The sequence below is a fragment of the Cornus florida genome, unplaced genomic scaffold (assembly GCF_030987335.1).
Source record: "Cornus florida cultivar Cherokee Brave unplaced genomic scaffold, ASM3098733v1 CherokeeBrave_3.0.0_Hap2_Chr11, whole genome shotgun sequence".
NCBI classification, from domain to species: Eukaryota; Viridiplantae; Streptophyta; class Magnoliopsida; order Cornales; family Cornaceae; genus Cornus; species Cornus florida.
In genome coordinates, this window is record NW_026775581.1 from 128,322,341 (window position 1) to 128,341,028 (window position 18,688).

General features: G+C 36.4%; 1 protein-coding gene across 1 annotated transcript in view; it reads left to right on the plus strand.

The window, feature by feature from the left end:
* Positions 1-18,688, plus strand: part of LOC132287044 (uncharacterized) — a 33,785-nt gene that overhangs the window by 7,312 nt on the left and 7,785 nt on the right. Inside the window, exons 6-25 of the mRNA XM_059789506.1 lie at positions 966-1,074; positions 2,749-2,844; positions 3,014-3,076; positions 3,208-3,267; positions 4,403-4,471; positions 5,895-5,976; positions 6,182-6,234; positions 6,323-6,421; positions 6,502-7,734; positions 8,880-9,875; positions 9,947-10,282; positions 10,840-11,098; positions 12,552-12,774; positions 12,875-13,265; positions 13,435-13,584; positions 13,705-13,926; positions 14,044-14,265; positions 15,893-16,546; positions 17,586-17,846; positions 17,940-18,287. Of these exons, the coding sequence (XP_059645489.1) occupies positions 966-1,074; positions 2,749-2,844; positions 3,014-3,076; positions 3,208-3,267; positions 4,403-4,471; positions 5,895-5,976; positions 6,182-6,234; positions 6,323-6,421; positions 6,502-7,734; positions 8,880-9,875; positions 9,947-10,282; positions 10,840-11,098; positions 12,552-12,774; positions 12,875-13,265; positions 13,435-13,584; positions 13,705-13,926; positions 14,044-14,265; positions 15,893-16,546; positions 17,586-17,846; positions 17,940-18,287 (5,926 nt within the window). The remainder of the gene's footprint in view (positions 1-965; positions 1,075-2,748; positions 2,845-3,013; positions 3,077-3,207; positions 3,268-4,402; positions 4,472-5,894; positions 5,977-6,181; positions 6,235-6,322; positions 6,422-6,501; positions 7,735-8,879; positions 9,876-9,946; positions 10,283-10,839; positions 11,099-12,551; positions 12,775-12,874; positions 13,266-13,434; positions 13,585-13,704; positions 13,927-14,043; positions 14,266-15,892; positions 16,547-17,585; positions 17,847-17,939; positions 18,288-18,688) is intronic.

Sequence of the window (18,688 nt, forward strand, 5' to 3'; positions counted from 1 at the left end):
ATTTATGACATGGATGATGTTTGTTGTTAAAGGAGGAGTTAGGACTATGGAAGCCTGGATTTTTAAGCTAGTATGGGAGTATGAGAGTTGATTGATTATTGAAAAGGTGATGTCTTCTTGCAGTTATGACTAGGGATTTTTTTCCACACATGTTAACTGTAATGATTAATAGACAGCAGGTAGAATATGTTTTGGTATGATAGGTGGTTTGGAGCGCTCCTTGAGTAATGTTTCCTGATTTGTACAGGATTGTGGTGGATAAGGATGTAAATGTGGAAGATTACGTGTGTTCATCATATGGAGGTGGGGTTTCGGACCTCAGTATTCGTAGCAAGATTGGGAGTAGGGTTGGTAGTGGCTCTATTTCAGATGCTTTTTGGGTTCTCGCTTGGAAGGTGAGCATGAGAAGGATATTTGGAGATGGACACCTTACAGATGGGGAAGTTCATGGTTAGCTCTTTCAGAGGGTGAACACTCTTCATATTAGGAAGGCAATAGTGGACTAAAGTCCCTGAAAAGGTTACACTTTTCATTGGACAATAGCCTTGGATAAGATTCTCACTATTGATGACTCTGCTTAAGAGACAAAATTCTTCATAATCAGTTGTATGTTGGGGAGTTGATCAATAAGCTCCTCCATTGTGCAGTGTGCGGGTTTGGCATTCTTGTGCATACTTATTTTATTGTCTATGTCGACCTAATCTTATATTGACCATCACCATTTGTTTTGGAGACATGAAGGCTGTTTATCTGTTGCTAAATGTTTTTATGCCTTTCTTTTTTATTGATGTGAATCATAATATAGTTTCTTATATTATTGTACTAGCTTTACTTCGTGACACAAGATATATCATATTCTGGTGTTTGTATGTATTTTTGAACAAAAATAAAGGACTTTAGTTGCTGGGTCTTGTCCTGTTCAGATCATGTTTAATTCATTTGACGTTTTTCTGAAACCATGTCAGGGTTCTAGTGGGCACTGGTCGGGCATGCTTTGAGACATTGAGGCCATTGGCTTATAGTCTACTGGCAGAAATTGTTCATCATGTTAGGGCGGACCTCTCCCTGTCACAGGTATTAGTTCTCATTAAATCTCCGATGCCACTAATGCTCTCTCCATTTTGTTATCATTGTAGAAGAATGTTAGTGATTGTTTTTAAGAAATTGTTTATTGTTGTTATGTTCTGCTATTTCTTTGATCCTTAATCAGTTTGAACTCTCTAACTTGTCGCGGACCTCTGTGGTTAACTGTTTAATTGTGTTTTGGCATGCTGATTTTAACGTAAGCTATACTTAGTCAAATTTTCTACTCCAGGTTTGTGATGTGTTCTTAAACTCCCCGATCCTTTAGTTTCTCTCTCTATGCACGCTTGTGTATGTGTTTTTGAGGGAGTATAGAGATTTTTGCTTGTCTCTTCTGCTCTCTCTCTCTCTCTCACACACACACACACACAAAGTTCTAGTCATAAGTTTTTTGCTTTATGGCTCTTTTGTGAGGCAATCCCCCCTGGTCTGGCCTAACCACCAGTACCACCACCCTCTTCATTTTCTGCCAAACTTGTCTTTTGTTTGTTCGCAGCCTCCTGCTAAAAAACATCATATGATACATGGTACACACTGAATTGATGATACATTCTGTAATTCTGTTGAGTACCAAATTTGAATTTTTTCTTTAATCTGATCCATCTACCCTTTAATTGAATATGGTTGTGAAGCCAGACATTGAAGTGACGAAAATGCTGGAGTTTGGAATAACAATATGGGAAATGAACAAAGCAATCTGCTTTTAAAAAGAAAAAAATATAATAAAAGGGCATTCGGACCTCAACGGACTTGATTGATATTTGGAGGGGGCCAAAGGGTGGGAGCTCATGTTTGCGATTTTTGGAGGGTGAACCCCCTTTGTGTTTGGTGGAGTCTTTGGAAAGAGCGGAATAGAAGATCTTTTGATGGGGAGGAAATCTCCATTGGGGTGTTGAAGTTTTCTATTATTTGTTCTCTTTTTAGTTGGGGTATGGGGAGAGATTGTATATCTTTAGATGAGATCATGGACTTTTTGGGGTCTTTGGGTCCTTAGGACTTCCCCTTTCCCTTTTTCTGGTTTTTCTGTACAGCTCTTGGGACGTGTTCCCCTCTTGACCGCTTTCTAATACATTTTTACGTATCAAAAATAAAAATAAAAGGGCATTCGGGTGGCTTTCTAGCAACTTGGATATTGCCACACATGTATCCCAATTGCTTCCAATAGTTTGTCCTCATAAACCTTAAGTTCTTGTAATCCTAAGGTCACACAATGATTTCTGATATCTACATATTACAATTTTACAATGCTGATGTAGATCCTACCTGGAGTTTGCCTTTCACCTTTTTTGTCCTTTCCGGTACCTTACTTTTCTATCCTGTCTTATCTTTTTACTTGAATCATTATTTATTTATTTATTTATTATTATTTTTTTCTTAGTTGTGGTACTCACACACACATGCCTCCACCAAGGTTTGAACCCACGACCTCCCTTTGGGAAGTAGGGGTCTGATACCACTAGGCCATTGGCCCGTTGGTTTATTTATTATTATTATTATTATTATTTGGTAAGTATATCTATTTGTTTATTTTTGTGGGATGGGGGAGGGGAGTTGTCTCTATACGATCCTTTGCCATTCTTTTCTTTATGTTTATGGATTGGCTATTATGGTCCACAATTCTAACTAAATCTATAATTGTTGACAATTTGTTTCTTTTGGTTGCAGTTATCACGAATTATTTACTTGTTCTCAAGTAACATGCATGATGCTTCATTGTCGCTCAGCATTCATACTACCTGTGCCCGCTTAATGTTGAATCTGGTGCATGCTCAAACTCTATTCGTTTAATATCGAACAGATTTTATGTTACTGTTTAGTTGACTTGTTATTTTAGTTACTGTTTAGTTGACTTGTTATTTTAGTTACAACTGTTTGACATGTTTGTGGTTGGCAATTGATTTAATTAACTGTTTTTTTTTCCCCCTTTTAGGTGGAGCCAATTTTTGAGAAAGGTGTTGACCAGTTATCTATGGATGATGCGCGGATTTTGTTGGTCTGAGTTTCATATTCCTGTTTAAATTTCTCCTCTTTTCAAATCCAACATTTCTTCATTGTGTACAATTTGTTTTTGTGAATATTTTTATCATTCTTCCTGGGATTGACTATTGTTATCTTTTTCTTTAGGGGCGAATTTTGGATGCTTTTGTTGGAAAATTTAGTACTTTTAAGCGTATGATCCCTCAGGTACTTGAATTTGATTATAAATGTACCATTTACTCTGCTGATATTTTTTTTTTATATGGCATCTCTTTTACATTTTAACAAATTCATGTTTAACAATCTATTGAACTTGAGATTGATTTATATATATTGTTATTGTTAGCTCTCTTTTTTTTCTTGGGTTATGGAGAGAAAATTTTAATCCATAGAGGAGATCGTTGATTTTTTGGGTTCTTTGGGTCCTTAGGATACCTTTTGGCTTTGGCCTTTGTGTAGCTTTTGGGATGCGTTCCCCTTTTGAACGCTTTCTAATACATATTTACTTGCCATTTTTTAAAACTATATATATTTGCTATATTTTGATTGTCTGATTGGTTTTTGAAGGGAATATGATTGGCATTACCGAAATATACGATATAGTAATTTACTGATATGCCTTGCATATCTGAAAATTTCTTACGCAATTCCTTTTCCTCTACCTCTTTATGCAAAGGGGATGGTGAACCATTCAAACTCAATCTAAATTTTAGCGTCATGCTTTGAGGCCAGTTTTGTTAGTTGTAAGGCTTTTGAACAATGAGTTTTTTTGAATGGGATATCATAGGACATAAGGCGATTGCACATATGACATGTGGCCCAACTTCAATTTCTGTTATGGCGTTTGTCTACTTTTTTTGGTCACGGAAAGTCTTGACAACTACTTCCTCCATCCCAATTTAATTGTCCATCTTTCATTTTTGGGCTGCCCAAAATACTTGTGGAAGTTGAAAAGTAAAAAATACATCTTTCCATTAATAGCCTTAGAGTTTTCAAAAAATTCAACTTGATTGTATATATATTCTAACTTGAAAGGATAACTTGGTAACTTTAGAAGGGGACAATGCATTGATTGCATGAGCCAAAGTTACTTATTTATTTATTTAAGCTACCAGATTCATTTGATTGCTTTTGTTCAGAAAACCAAAAACTTGGTAAGCTGTCTCCTTGTTCCCGTCTTAGTATTTAGATTTACGTTATATTACCGTGTTGAAAGGTTACCTCTAAATACGTACCTGTTTTGAGCAGTCCTATTGTGTTACATTATGTAAGACATTACTTTTGCCAGATGTTTCCGTTTTCATGTTTGGCAACATTAATGGGGTTTTCTTGTTTTGTGAAGCTACTGGAAGAAGGAGAGGACGGCAAAGATCGATCTACATTGAGGTCAAAGCTTGAACTCCCAGTGCAGGTCATATTAAGAACTTACCTGTGCTGTTTATTGTTTTATTTATATCCAGAATAGGCATAAACAGTTTTCCCCTTTCTTTTCTTTGGTTTTACCAATAATAATTTCTAGAATGACCTCATTAAATACACAATTTTGTCAACACTGACTTCAATCCAATCCAAAATGTTGCAAGAAAATAATTTGCCTGCTTTTATAGTGTTTTCTTTAAATTTTCAGTTATATTTGTATAGTTGTATCTTTATTTTGTAATTCTTATGTATTTACATTCGCATCATCTGGGCTTCTGTATTATATTTGATAGTGTTTGCTGTTTGTATCTGTTTGGTATGTTTGTTTAAAAGTTTTGTACTGTTCTTGGTGAGGTTTAAAAAAAAAGTTGAGGTACTGATCTGGTTAAGTTATTGTGTCGAATGTGGATCTTCTGAAGTATTAATAAATGAATATACACGTAAAAAGATGGTAGATCTATCAACAATCAGTAAAGTATGTTTAATTTTTTTGTATTACAAGTTGGTTTTGAAATAAATATTTTCTTAAATATATATTTTTTTGTGTTCTAATTTTTGCTATTATACGTTCACTAGTTAGCTTCACGAGCTGAGTACTCCCACATTTGTTGATGTTTGTATCATATTCATAATTTTTACATGTTAGTTAAGAGCTACCTCCTTTTCTATTGTTGAATACATCTTAACAAGTTGGAGAAGAGAGAGATTGTTATTCTGGAATGAGTTGTAACAATCGGGACACTTATTCTTTGTTATGTTGCCATTCCATATCCATATCAATAGTGGGAACGCTGGAAGTCTGTATACGATCTCCAAAGTTATAATTGAGCGATGCATGTTTAATGTAGTATGAGTTTGGTGGGGAAGTCTGGTTTATTTTAGAAACCTCAGGGAAATTTAGGATTTCCATGAAAAAATGGTTGGAGAGGTTTCTGTAATTTTAACTCCTTCAATAGTTTACATTTTAATCCTGTTATGTAGCTAATTACATGGTTATTTATGTCATGAGCATCCAGTTTTTATGTATTTAAGATGATGAACAATGTTAAGCAGGGGAAAGAAAAAGAAAGAACTTTGAATGCTTCAAGCAATAGTTTTAGGATCCATGTTCTAGGGGTGGAATAAATTTAATTTTAGATGTGTGCCTTAAAAGTATCAAATGATAATAGCAGAAAAATGTTTGGTTTTTTTTTTCCCCAATCCTTTTTGATGCTTTTCACTCTGGGCTTTTATAATTTAAGACTGTTTTCTACAGTACAACTTCTTACTAATTTTTTTTATTTTTATTTTATTATTATGTAGTGGTTGAGGCCTTAAAACTTAGCCTGGCTTATTTCTGGAATATAGTTCTTTTTCTTCCTTAAGCCCCAATTTTCTTTCCACACTTTAAATCTTAACACATGATATGGTTGCAGGCAATTCTAAATTTGCAGGTCCCAGTGGAACATTCTAAGGAAGTCAGTGATTGCAAGCATCTGATTAAAACCTTGGTCATGGGTGAGTGTTTTTCTTCATTCTTTTTCCTTTCTGAAATTACTTTAGCAGCATCTGTTGTTTATTTTTTAAGAAGCTTCTGGTGTTCAACACATTTAATTCTGCAGTTACTGCTAAATCAAAACTGAACGTCTTTTTTTTTTTTTTTTTTTTAATTTCTTTATCGGTTTATTACATATCAATGATTTTTGGTTGGATATTTCTTCAGGAATGAAGACTATTATTTGGAGCATCACTCATGCGCATTTACCTCGGTCACAGGTTTTTCAACTCTCTAATTCTAAAGTTTTGCATGTGTTTATATATATATGTATAATAATCTTATTATGCGGCCCCTCTGCTTGTTTAGGTTTCATCTTCTACACATGGGACCTCTCCTCAAGGGCTTGTTCCACCATCATCTAATTCATCAGTGCCACAACCATTTAAAGGATTGAGAGAGGAAGAGGTATTGAACCCAATACGATGATTGATAATGCATACACTTGGTATGATTAGTTTAGGTGATATTGATTGAATTTTTGACAGGTATGGAAAGCCTCTGGTGTTCTGAAGAGTGGTGTGCATTGCTTGGCCCTGTTTAAGGAAAAGGATGAGGAGAGGGAAATGGTCCATTTATTTTCTCAGATTTTGGCTATTATGGAACCTCGAGATCTTATGGACATCTTCTCATTGTGTATGCCAGAGCTCTTCGAATGCATGATTGGCAGCACTCAGCTAGTCCACATATTCTCCACCCTTTTACAAGCCCCTAAAGTCTTCCGGCCATTCGCAGATGTCTTGGTTAACTTCCTTGTGAGCAGCAAACTTGATGTTCTGAAGCATCCGGATTCACCTGCAGCAAAACTTGTTTTGCATCTCTTTCGGTTTTTGTTTGGTGCTGTTGCCAAGGCTCCTTCAGATTGTGAACGTATTTTGCAGCCTCATGTACCTGTAATAATGGAAGCTTGCATGAGAAATGCAGCTGAAGTTGAGAAGCCTCTTGGTTATTTGCAGCTTCTGCGTACAATGTTTCGGGCGCTTGCTGGAGGTAAATTTGAACTTCTGCTGCGGGATTTGATTCCTACGTTGCAACCCTGCCTGAATATGCTTTTGGCCATGCTTGAGGGGCCTACTGGTGAAGATATGAGGGACCTTTTGCTGGAGCTTTGCCTAACATTGCCTGCACGCTTAAGTTCGTTGTTACCACATCTTCCCCGTCTTATGAAGCCTCTTGTTTTATGTCTTAAAGGAAGCGATGACCTAGTGAGTTTAGGTTTGAGGACGCTCGAGTTTTGGATAGATAGCTTAAATCCTGATTTCCTTGAACCAAGTATGGCTAATGTAATGTCTGAGGTGATTTTGGCGTTGTGGTCTCACCTGAGGCCCGCGCCGTATCCTTGGGGTGGGAAATCATTGCAACTTCTCGGCAAGCTGGGTGGTCGTAACAGGCGATTTCTGAAAGAGCCTCTTGCACTTGAGTGCAAGGAAAACCCAGAGCATGGGCTTCGTTTGATTCTTACATTTGAACCCTCAACCCCATTTCTGGTGCCTCTGGATCGTTGTATAAATCTTGCTGTTGCAGCTGTCATGTACAAGAATGGTGGTGTGGATGCATTCTACCAAAAACAAGCTCTGAAATTCCTTCGCGTATGCTTATCATCTCAGCTTAGTTTTCCGGGCAATGTAACTGAAGAAGTATTGACACCTAGGCAATTGTCATCTTTTTTAGTTTCCCCAGTGGATCCATCTTGGAGAAGGTCTGAGACATCAGATATAAAGGTTGGTTTGGCTTGGGCCCGCTGCTCTATTTTTTGCTAGAAGCACCTCCTTAATCCATTCTTGGCCTTTTATTAATTTAATAAATCACATTGCTCTATGATAATGTGTTTTCACCAAATGGTGCCTGTCTATTTATGGATTTAGTTTTATTGACTCTTTGTTCTTATGGGTTTAGGTGTTTTTTGTGAGACATTAAAAGCATCTGCCTTTGTTCTTAAGTTTTATCACATATGCCTTTTGTTTTCAGACTTAGGCAGGAAAGTCTTCCAGTCCATCTTTTTCTGGTGAAAAGTTCCTTTTGTTATGGTTTCGGTGAGACAATAAATGCTGGGAAGACTACATACCAACACTTTTGAAGGCACTAATATGGTTCAACTTTTTGATAAGCGAGTTAATACCATGTGTGTTCTTTTAGATAGTTTGTTTCCTCGGACTAAAAACATGAGCATATACAGTTTCTTCACATGTAACCTATAAAGTTCTTAAAATAATACATGTATATACTTGGGCAGTAACCTATAAAGGCTTGTTGAGTTTATGTGCATAAACTTGCACAATGTGTGAAACAAGACTCTATTAGTCACCTTGTTATCTTGATGCAAAATGGCCTTCTTGTGCATTCTACACTACAATTTTGCTCAATGTGTTTTATCCTTTTGCTTCTTATCTTGATGCAAAATAGGCCTTCTTGTGCATTCTAGCCTACAAGTTTGGTTGATTTGTTTTTTCTTTGACTTCTTACTTACAGAGATATGCGAAACCTTAGTGAATATATGCCCCTTCAAATTTGCAATTTATTTGGTATATGTGAAATTATCTTTTTCCGCAATGATTATGTACTGGTAGATCTCTCCTGATTCTTAAACCAAGACTAGGATTTTTTTCGTTGTAGATGTGGATTTTTTTTCATTTGTTTGCCTCCACAGAAATTCATTTATATTCATTTTCAAATGGTTTTTTAGAAGACAATTTTATTTTAAAGTTATTTTATTATTTATTTTTTATATTGAGTTTTCCACTTTTCTTTTTTGCTCATTTAACAAAATTATTTTGGTTTAGTATTTTTGCTTATTTGTTCGTTTTCTAGACCTTATTTCTCTCGTATTGTTCTTTACAAGTTCAATGATTACCATGACTTCTTGCAGGCTGATTTAGGTGTCAAGACAAAGACCCAACTTATGGCTGAGAAATCTGTTTTTAAGATTCTATTGATGACCATTATTGCTGCTAGTGCAGAACCTGATCTAATTGACCCCAAAGATGAATTTGTTGTTAATATTTGCCGCCATTTTGCAATGATATTTCATGTACAAAATTCTACGGCCAATACTTCGAGTTCGACTGCTCCACTTGGGGGTCCTATGCTATCAAATGCAAGTGCTAGTTGCAAGTCAAGAAATAACACTTCTGATCTGAAAGAGTTGGACCCCTTGATCTTTTTGGATGCCTTAGTGGATGTTCTGGCAGATGAAAATAGACTTCATGCCAAAGCTGCTCTTAGCGCACTGAACGTGTTTGCTGAAACACTTTTGTTCCTTGCTCGCTCAAAACATACTGATGTCCTTATGTCAAGAGGAGGTCCTGGTACTCCCATGATTGTTTCTAGTCCGTCAATGAGTCCTGTATATTCACCACCTCCAAGTGTTCGCGTCCTTGTTTTTGAGCAACTTTTACCTCGTCTTTTGCATTGTTGCTATGGGAGTACTTGGCAAGCACAAATTGGTGGAGTTATGGGACTTGGGGCTTTGGTTGGGAAGGTTACTGTGGAAACTTTATGTGTGTTCCAAGTGCGGATAGTAAGGGGTCTGGTATATGTTCTCAAAAGGCTCCCTCTGTATGCTAGTAAAGAGCAGGAAGAGACGAGTCAGGTGCTTACACAGGTTCTTCGTGTGGTGAATAATGTAGATGAAGCAAACAGTGAAACCCGCAGGCAAAGTTTTCAAGGAGTCGTTGAATTTCTTGCATCGGAGTTGTTTAATGCCAATTCATCTATTAATGTGAGAAAGATTGTGCAGTCCTGTTTGGCACTTTTGGCTAGTAGAACAGGCAGTGAAGTGTCTGAGTTGCTTGAACCCTTGTATCATCCTTTGCTTCAACCCCTTCTAGTGCGACCCCTCCGCTTAAAGACTGTTGATCAGCAGGTAAATTATGTTACTTTTGGTTGTATACAGTTCATAAATTTTCTTTATTTACTTAATTGCTTTGTATTTAGGTTGGGACAGTAACTGCTTTGAATTTCTGCTTGGCCTTGAGGCCTCCTCTTTTGAAGTTGACTCAGGAGCTAGTTAATTTTTTGCAAGAAGCATTACAAATAGCTGAGGCTGATGAAACTGTGTGGGTTGTGAAGTTTATGAACCCAAAAGTAGCCACATCATTAAATAAACTCCGCACAGCTTGCATTGAGCTTCTATGTACGGCAATGGCATGGGCAGATTTTAAAACACAAAATCATTCTGAACTCCGAGCAAAGATCATTTCCATGTTTTTCAAATCCTTGACAAGCAGGACACCCGAAATTGTGGCTGTTGCTAAGGAGGGCCTACGACAGGTATGATTTTGCTTGCCACATTTCGTTGATTTTTGTTTTCTGGTAGGTAGAAAATGATTGCAAAGCAATAGCATCATGTTTCCTATACTTCTAAGAGGCAGCCTCTGTTTGGTATTTCTGCTGGCTACAAGTGTTCCTAGCTACCAACAGGCCAGTGGCCTAGTGGTACTAGGCCTCTACTTCCCAAAGGGAGGTTAGGGGTTCGAGCCTCTGTGGAGCCATGTGTGTGTGAGTACCAACTAAGAAAAAAAAAAAAAAAAAAAGAAAAAAAAGAAAAAGGAAAAAGAAAAGTGTTCTTAGCTCTTTGGTGGACTTGACTCTTGATTTTCATCTATGAATTACTGGTTGGAAAGTATGTTTGCTGCTGGTTTGATTGAATATTGGTTGACCTTATGTCCAATGATGGGTCATCGAGTTGGTGGTTCTCCCTAACTTATGGGAATGCAAATAATTGGCTTGCAATTTTTCTTTGGTTCTTATTGTCATTCTTTGTAAGCTTTTCTATATTATACTCCAAAATTTAATTTTCTCTTCTATTTTATATTGCCATCTGTTAGGTTATTTTACAGCAAAGGATGCCTAAAGAACTTCTGCAGAGCAGCCTGAGACCTATATTAGTCAACTTGGCACATACCAAAAATCTCAGCATGCCTCTTTTGCAAGGTCTGGCCCGCCTACTGGAACTTCTATCGAACTGGTTTAATGTTACCTTGGGTGGGAAGTTGTTAGAGCATCTTAAAAAATGGTTGGAACCTGAAAAACTTGCACAGTGTCAGAAGTCTTGGAAGGCTGGTGAGGAACCGAAAATAGCTGCTGGTGAGTTATCTGTTGTATGGAAATTTACCATTAAGTTTGCACATATATGTATCTATGTAATGTTATTGGTTAAAAATGTATTAAGGAAGATGCAATTATGAAGGTTTTAGGACTATGTGGCATTCTTATTGAGGTTTGAACTTTGAAGTGTTTAGGGAATGATGACTTGTCTTTGACTAACAATCAAGAGAATGCTTGATGTTATGCGCAGAAGTATTTTTATTACCTATGTATAAAAATTAAGGGAATATACAAAGTTGTGCTAATTATCGTGGTATTAAATTAGTGAGTCGCACTATGAAACTTTGAGAGAGGATAATTGAACGACTAAGATGAGAAATTGAAGTGTCGGAGAACCAATTTGAATTCATGTTGGGAGGTCTATGATGGAGGTTTTTTACTTATTAAAGAAACTAATGAAAAGATACAGACAGAAGAAGGAAGATTTTATATGGTTTTTGTTGATTTAGAGAAAGGACTATGATAGGGTACCTCTAATATGGAGGAATTTAGAAAGGAAAGGAGTCGCAAAATAATATATTGATACAGTAAAGGACATATCTGATTGATATGACTATAAATAGAATGAGCATGGGGAAACAAAGGAATTTTCAATTATTTTAAGCTTACATCAAGGGTTAGCATTAAACCATATCTTATTGCCTTAGTTATGGATGAACTGACAAGACACATTTAAGATGAGATTCCTTGGTGCATGTTATTAGTTGACGGTTAACTAGAGGAGTAAGTGCTAAATTGGAAATTTGAAGGAAAACTCTAGAAGTAAAAGGGTTCAAGATAAGTACAAACAAAATTAAGTATAAGGAAGAGTGACTTTAGTAAATCTAAAAATACAAATAGAGATGCAGTGAAGATTGAGGATCAAGAGATACTAAAAAGTGAATTTTTCTGTTATTTGGGCCCAGTTATTAACAAGGAGAAACTGAAGACGGTCTTAATCCTAAAATCTATCAGAATGGGTTAAATGAAAGAGTGCGTCTAGTGTGCGTGTGATCGGCATATTCTACAGTTTTTAGACCCTTTGTCCTTTATGAGACAAAATGTTGAGCAGTAAGAAAAACATTTGCATAATGTCATTGTGAGGAAATGTAAATGTTGAGATGGACGGGTGGCAAGGCAAGAAATGATATAATTTGAAATGAAAAACTCATGAGACGGTTGAAGTAGTTCCAATTGGAGATGAAATAAGAAATAATTGATTAAGATGGTTCAGACGTGCAAAGAGTGACAGTCGTCATTGAGGGTGCTGCTAGGGTAAGGAGAAAACTAAAATTAACATGAGTATAATTAGTTAGAGAATATAACACGTGGTTTGACAGAGGCCATGACCTTCGAGCATAATGGGGAAAAGAATTCATATAACCGACATATAGTTGAGTTATATATGTTATTGTTGGTGTTAATATTCATTTTTTAAAATTCTTTTTTGCAGCTATTATTGAGCTTTTCCACTTGCTTCCTCATGCTGCGGGAAAGTTCCTTGACGAGCTTGTAACCTTGACTATTGATTTGGAAGCAGCTCTTCCTCCAGGACAATATTATAGTGAGATTAATAGCCCATATCGCCTTCCTCTCACTAAATTTTTAAACCGTTATCCAGCAGCTGCTGTTGATTATTTTCTCGGTCGATTATGTCAGCCGAAATACTTCAGACGGTAGTGTTTAAGATCTTTGGATGGTGGTGTTCACCTATGATTGACTTATCTATGATCACTGAAATAATTTTTTTTTTCAATTTAATGATGGGAAATCCAGGTTTATGTATATATTACGATCAGATGCTGGCCAGCCCTTGAGAGAAGAACTTGCAAAGTCACCAGAGAAGATACTTGGAAGCGCCTTCCCTGAATTCCTGCCAAAATCAGATGCATCAACGGTTCAGGGATCTTTAACTCCACCTACGGCTTTAATTGGAGATGACAGCCTTGTTTCTACTCTACCTGAGAGTTCTAATGCACAGTCTATAGCCACAAGTGCAACATCAGATGCTTATTTTCAGGGGCTTGCTCTTATTAAAACTTTGGTTAAACTGATGCCTGGCTGGTTGCAGAGTAATCGTGTTGTTTTTGATACCCTAGTACTTCTGTGGAAATCACCTGCAAGAATCACCCGTTTGCATAATGAACAGGAACTGAACTTGGTGCAAGTACGTTTAACATTTTAACACGCACTAATTGTGTTTTGCCATATCTTACATATGGATTATTTATTCAAAATTTATCTTTCTTTGCGAAAGCCATTTGTTATAACTCTCTCTCTACCCACACCCGCACACATATCGCTGTCTGATGTTCCTCAACTTGTTTAATATACAGGTGAAAGAAAGTAAATGGCTTGTCAAATGCTTCCTGAATTACCTACGACATGATAAAACTGAAGTCAATGTTCTGTTTGATATCCTCTCCATCTTCTTGTTCCGAACTCGCATTGATTTTACTTTTCTGAAAGAGTTTTATGTTATTGAGGTATGGTTTTTTAAGGACAGCTTGGTCACTTTTTAGCTGAATGTCTAATTATTCTTTTTCATTTGTTTCAAATTTAATTTGCATTTTGATAGTGCTACCATCTATCATATTGTCTTCCAGGTCGCTGAGGGCTATCCATCCAATATGAAGAAAACACTTCTTTTGCATTTTTTGAACCTGTTCCAATCAAAACAGCTAGGCTATGATCACTTGGTTATTGTCATTCAAATGCTCATTCTTCCTATGTTAGCTCATGCCTTCCAGAATAGTCAAAGTTGGGAGGTCGTTGACACTTCTATCTTAAAAACAATTGTCGAAAAGATTCTTGATCCTCCAGAAGAGGTGAATTCTTGACGCTGTGTGTAGTTTTTCATGTTTTATATCTGAAATTCTTTTCTCCAATTTATTTATTAGCACTTTTATCTTTTTAACGTCAAAATTATCCTCTTTTTTTCATAGGTTTCTGCTGATTATGATGAGCCTTTGAGGATAGAACTTTTGCAGCTCGCTACTTTGCTTCTTAAATATCTTCAAGGTGACCTTGTTCATCATAGGAAAGAACTAATCAAATTTGGCTGGAATCATCTAAAACGTGAAGATAGTGCCAGCAAGCAGTGGGCATTTGTCAATGTTTGCCACTTCCTTGAGGCCTATCAAGCCCCGGAGAAAATTATACTCCAGGTACCTTTGTGGATATGCATTTAGAACAGTTTATATATATGTTTTATGCCCATTGTGCTCTTTTTGGCATTTCCATTTTCAGTGTGTCATAAACTAGGTGAACTTTGTTAATATGAGTTATCTATCCATTGGATAGCCCTTTTGGATTCATGGCCTCAATTAAGAGTTACTTCATTTTATTGTATTTTATTTTATTGTTATTATTATTATTATTATTTTGAATTCTGAACATTTCCTTTCTCTAAATTGACCAGTGGAAGTCACTAGATCAAAACTCAGAATGTTACTAATGCTTCACTGGGAATGAGGGAGGGAGATATATATATATATATAGAGAGAGAGAGAGAGATGGTGGGGGTAGGAGGAAAAAAACGAAGAATTCTGCAATTTTAACTTGTCACGTCACTAAAATATGGTTATAGAATTTTTTTTATTTTTTAAATATCCATTTCTGATATTGTGGAAGTAGGTTGTGTTTTTGGATTAGATAATCGATTAGTATTATGGAAACTTCCTGTGAATAAAAGAATTTCTTGAACTTGATATTTTTAGCAGATGCAGAGATTTCTTTATTCATCATTGCTCTTGGTACATTATTAGCTATGTTCACTTTTGATGTAGGACAGAGTAGTGCTCTGATCAGTGGTTAGGGATTATGAAACCAAGTTGAAGTAGAATAGAAACAAAGCAGGGTACAAGAAGACAGAAGATGAGATTAGGTTATAGAAGGGGATGTGGAGACAGACGAAGGAGGTGAGAGAACATATTGAAAAGATTGGATGAATAAATTGAAGGGTTGAGATGAACAGAAACAGAGAGGGAGAAGAAGATAGAGTGAATTTTCAAACCATGATAATATGGGCAGCAATTTTGACAGTCTATTGTTTGCTTAGAAGTTTTAGTGCAAGGAGATTTTTTCTAGGACTCGGCCAAAAAAAATTTCCTATTTTTTCATAGCTTCTTTCTTTTCTCAGGCTTGTAATTTGGTTTTTAACATGTATTTACCCTTTTAGTTCTCTGTTTCTTTCTATTGCTTAATCTGATGAGACACCCCATGCTTTTTTCCCCGGTAAAATGAGGTCCCCCTTGTTGATAATTTTGTTTCTTTCTTCTTCTTCTTCTCCTTCTTCTTTTTTTTTTTATTTTATTTTTATTTTTTGTATAACTATGTATCCCTTTCTCAATTGTTAAATAAGAGGTAAACAAGGTTCAATCTGCCATAGGCATCAAGTTTAATGGTGCAAGGGTATGCCTGTATATGGTTTGTGTGACTTAAGGTGGAATTGATTCTTTATTCCATTTTATAGTTTTCAATAAAATAAATGTTTCTCGAGGAATAAAAAGATTTTCATCTATATTTTATTTGTTTCACTTATCATAATTGTCTTGGAATCCAGTAAATCAGTTGATGTGGAATATTTAAGTCATTTTATGTCCTTTTTTATGCTTCTGTAGTGTTGAATTATATGTGATTGATTGTTTAGTTTTGCCATTTACAAGATCCAGATTTGTGGGTTATTCTTTCAAGTTTACCTTTTTCTTGTTTCCAATCAATCTATGTATAGAAATTACATGATGAACATTGTATCTATTAAATTGCCACTCTGATAGCAAATTGCAACTGCAGGTGTTTGTTGCCCTTCTCAGGACTTGCCAGCCTGAGAATAAAATGTTGGTTAAGCAAGCCCTTGATATATTAATGCCAGCACTTCCAAAAAGATTGCCTCTTGGAGATTCCCGTATGCCAATTTGGATACGTTACACGAAAAAGATTCTAGTTGAGGAAGGTCACTCGATTCCTAATTTAATCCACATATTCCAGCTCATTGTCCGCCATTCAGATCTCTTCTACAGCTGCAGAGCACAATTTGTACCTCAGATGGTAAATTCTCTTAGTCGCCTGGGATTGCCGTATAATACTACGGCAGAAAACAGGCGTCTAGCAATTGAACTTGCCGGGTTGGTTGTTGGTTGGGAAAGGCAAAGGCAAAATGAAATGAAACTAGTGACTGATGGTGACATTGTTAACCAAAATATTGCTGGATTTAGTCATGGATCTGTTGCTGTTGATCCTAAGCGTCCAGTGGATGGATCTATTTTCCCTGAAGATTCTGGTAAGAGAGTAAAGGTTGAAGCTGGTCTTCAGCCCCTCTGTGTCATGTCACCTGGTGGTGCCTCTTCGATTCCTAACATAGAAACTCCAGGTTCTGCTGGCCAACCTGATGAAGAATTTAAGCCAAATGCAGCAATGGAGGAAATGATCATCAATTTTCTCATAAGAGTAAGGGTTTTATAATTATTTTTTTCCTTAAAATCTCAGTACAATCTACAACGAACACTTTCAGTTGCATGTAACTAAACCCTTAAGTCCTAGCCCTTATACAAAAATGTATAAAACTTTTTCGTCAAATATTCAATTCCATTGTGTTTTCTGTATGTATCAGTACTTTTTAGCTACTTCCTGATTTTTCTGATTGTTACAAGTAATTACCCAAATCCTCAAATCAATCCTTCTTGTATTACCCATGCTTATTGTTTTTCCTAAACACCATTCTAATATTTATTTCTAAATTAACTTTTTGGTTTTCCTCGGAGTGAGTAAGTAATTCATTAGAAAGTTTCTTTAGACACTGAATTATTAAAATACTGAATATTATATATATGTATATATATTTCAAAAACTGAAGGACAAAAAATGATGAAAGTATATGCTCCCCCCCCCCCCCCCCCCCCCCAACCCCCTCCTCTCTCTCTGAACCCGGGAAATAAAATAAAAACGGATAGCTATATGACATTCAAACCTTCCAGAAAAAGAAATCGAAATGCAAATTAAATGCACCCAGAAAATAGTACATCTCTATACTTTCCTTCGGTCATAAGAGCATGTTTACTTTCTTGTTAATGAATTTATGTACAGATTTGGCACATGCCACTGTTTAACATATATACTTGGTATCTGACATGTAAACTCCTTAAGATAATGGCAAATAAATGTGTACTTGTTACATAAATCACCATTATTAGTGCCTATGCTGCTTTGTTGGGTTGGCCTGTTGCATCTTTTACTGAATTTTGTTACCGAGTTGTTGCAAAATGTGCTAGTTACTTCAATCTTTTCACGTGTATTTGCTTTAAATACTACTGTAGCAACCAGCTGTCTTACAATACCGTTTCCTGTAAGTTACTCTGATACCATTACCATGTGCTGTATGACGGTTGGTCTGTCTGATAGTTTGTGATGCTATGTTTGGAAAGAGGATTATTTGTTTGAGAACACAGCTGATACAGGCAAAATATTTACTTGGGGTTTGTGGAATTAGGTTGCATTGGTCATAGAACCCAAGGATAAGGAAGCAAGTCTCATGTACAAACAAGCTTTAGAGCTCCTATCGCAAGCTTTGGAGGTGTGGCCAAATGCTAATGTCAAATTCAATTATCTAGAGAAGCTGCTGAGCAGCATTCAGCCATCTCAATCGAAGGACCCGTCTACAGCTCTTGCACAAGGTTTGGATGTTATGAACAAGGTTCTGGAGAAGCAACCACATTTGTTCATTCGAAATAACATTAACCAGATTTCTCAAGTATGTTTGTCGGTGCTAACCTTTTTCTTTTTCACAGAGGTCTGTAACTGGTTGAAGTTTTTATTTATTGTGTCATTGCCACTTGTTTTGTAGATTCTTGAACCCTGTTTCAAGTATAAAATGTTAGATGCTGGAAAGTCATTGTGTTCCCTGTTGAAGATGGTCTTTGTTGCTTTTCCTCTTGAAGAAGCAAGTACACCACAAGATGTGAAGATATTGTATCAAAAGGTCGAGGACCTCATACAGAAGCACCTTGCCGCTGTCGCTGCTCCCCAAACATCGGGGGAAGATAACTCTGCTAACACGATTAGCTTTGTGTTATATGTCATTAAAACCTTGGCAGAGGTACAGAAGAATTTTATCGATCCTTTTAACTTGGTTCGTGTCCTTCAACGCTTGGCACGAGACATGGGATCTACAAGTGGGTCATATGCAAGACAAGTATGGCATATTTTCACAAATTAATTTTTTTTCCCCTATGATTTCATGTGATTTGCCTACTTATATGACATGTGACTGGACATTTGGCCATTATAAAAAATCATTATGCATGCTTACTAATGCTAGGACTAGGAGTGAGACCAAATTTCGATATGTTTCACTTTTGTGATCTGTGATAAAATTCTTTCTGGTTTGTGATCAGTCTTTCTGGATTGATTTTTTGAGTTTTGAACCTGGAGCTTGTACAAGTAATGGTGTGTCTGCTTGTTGAGGACCATTCTGGTGTTCCAGTTCCAACTAGATATAAAATCTGATACATCCATCGTGATGGTCTTAATCTGTGGTACTAGTATTTCAAAAGGTTATGGATAAAAGCTTATAATCTATTTCCAGCCTGGAGC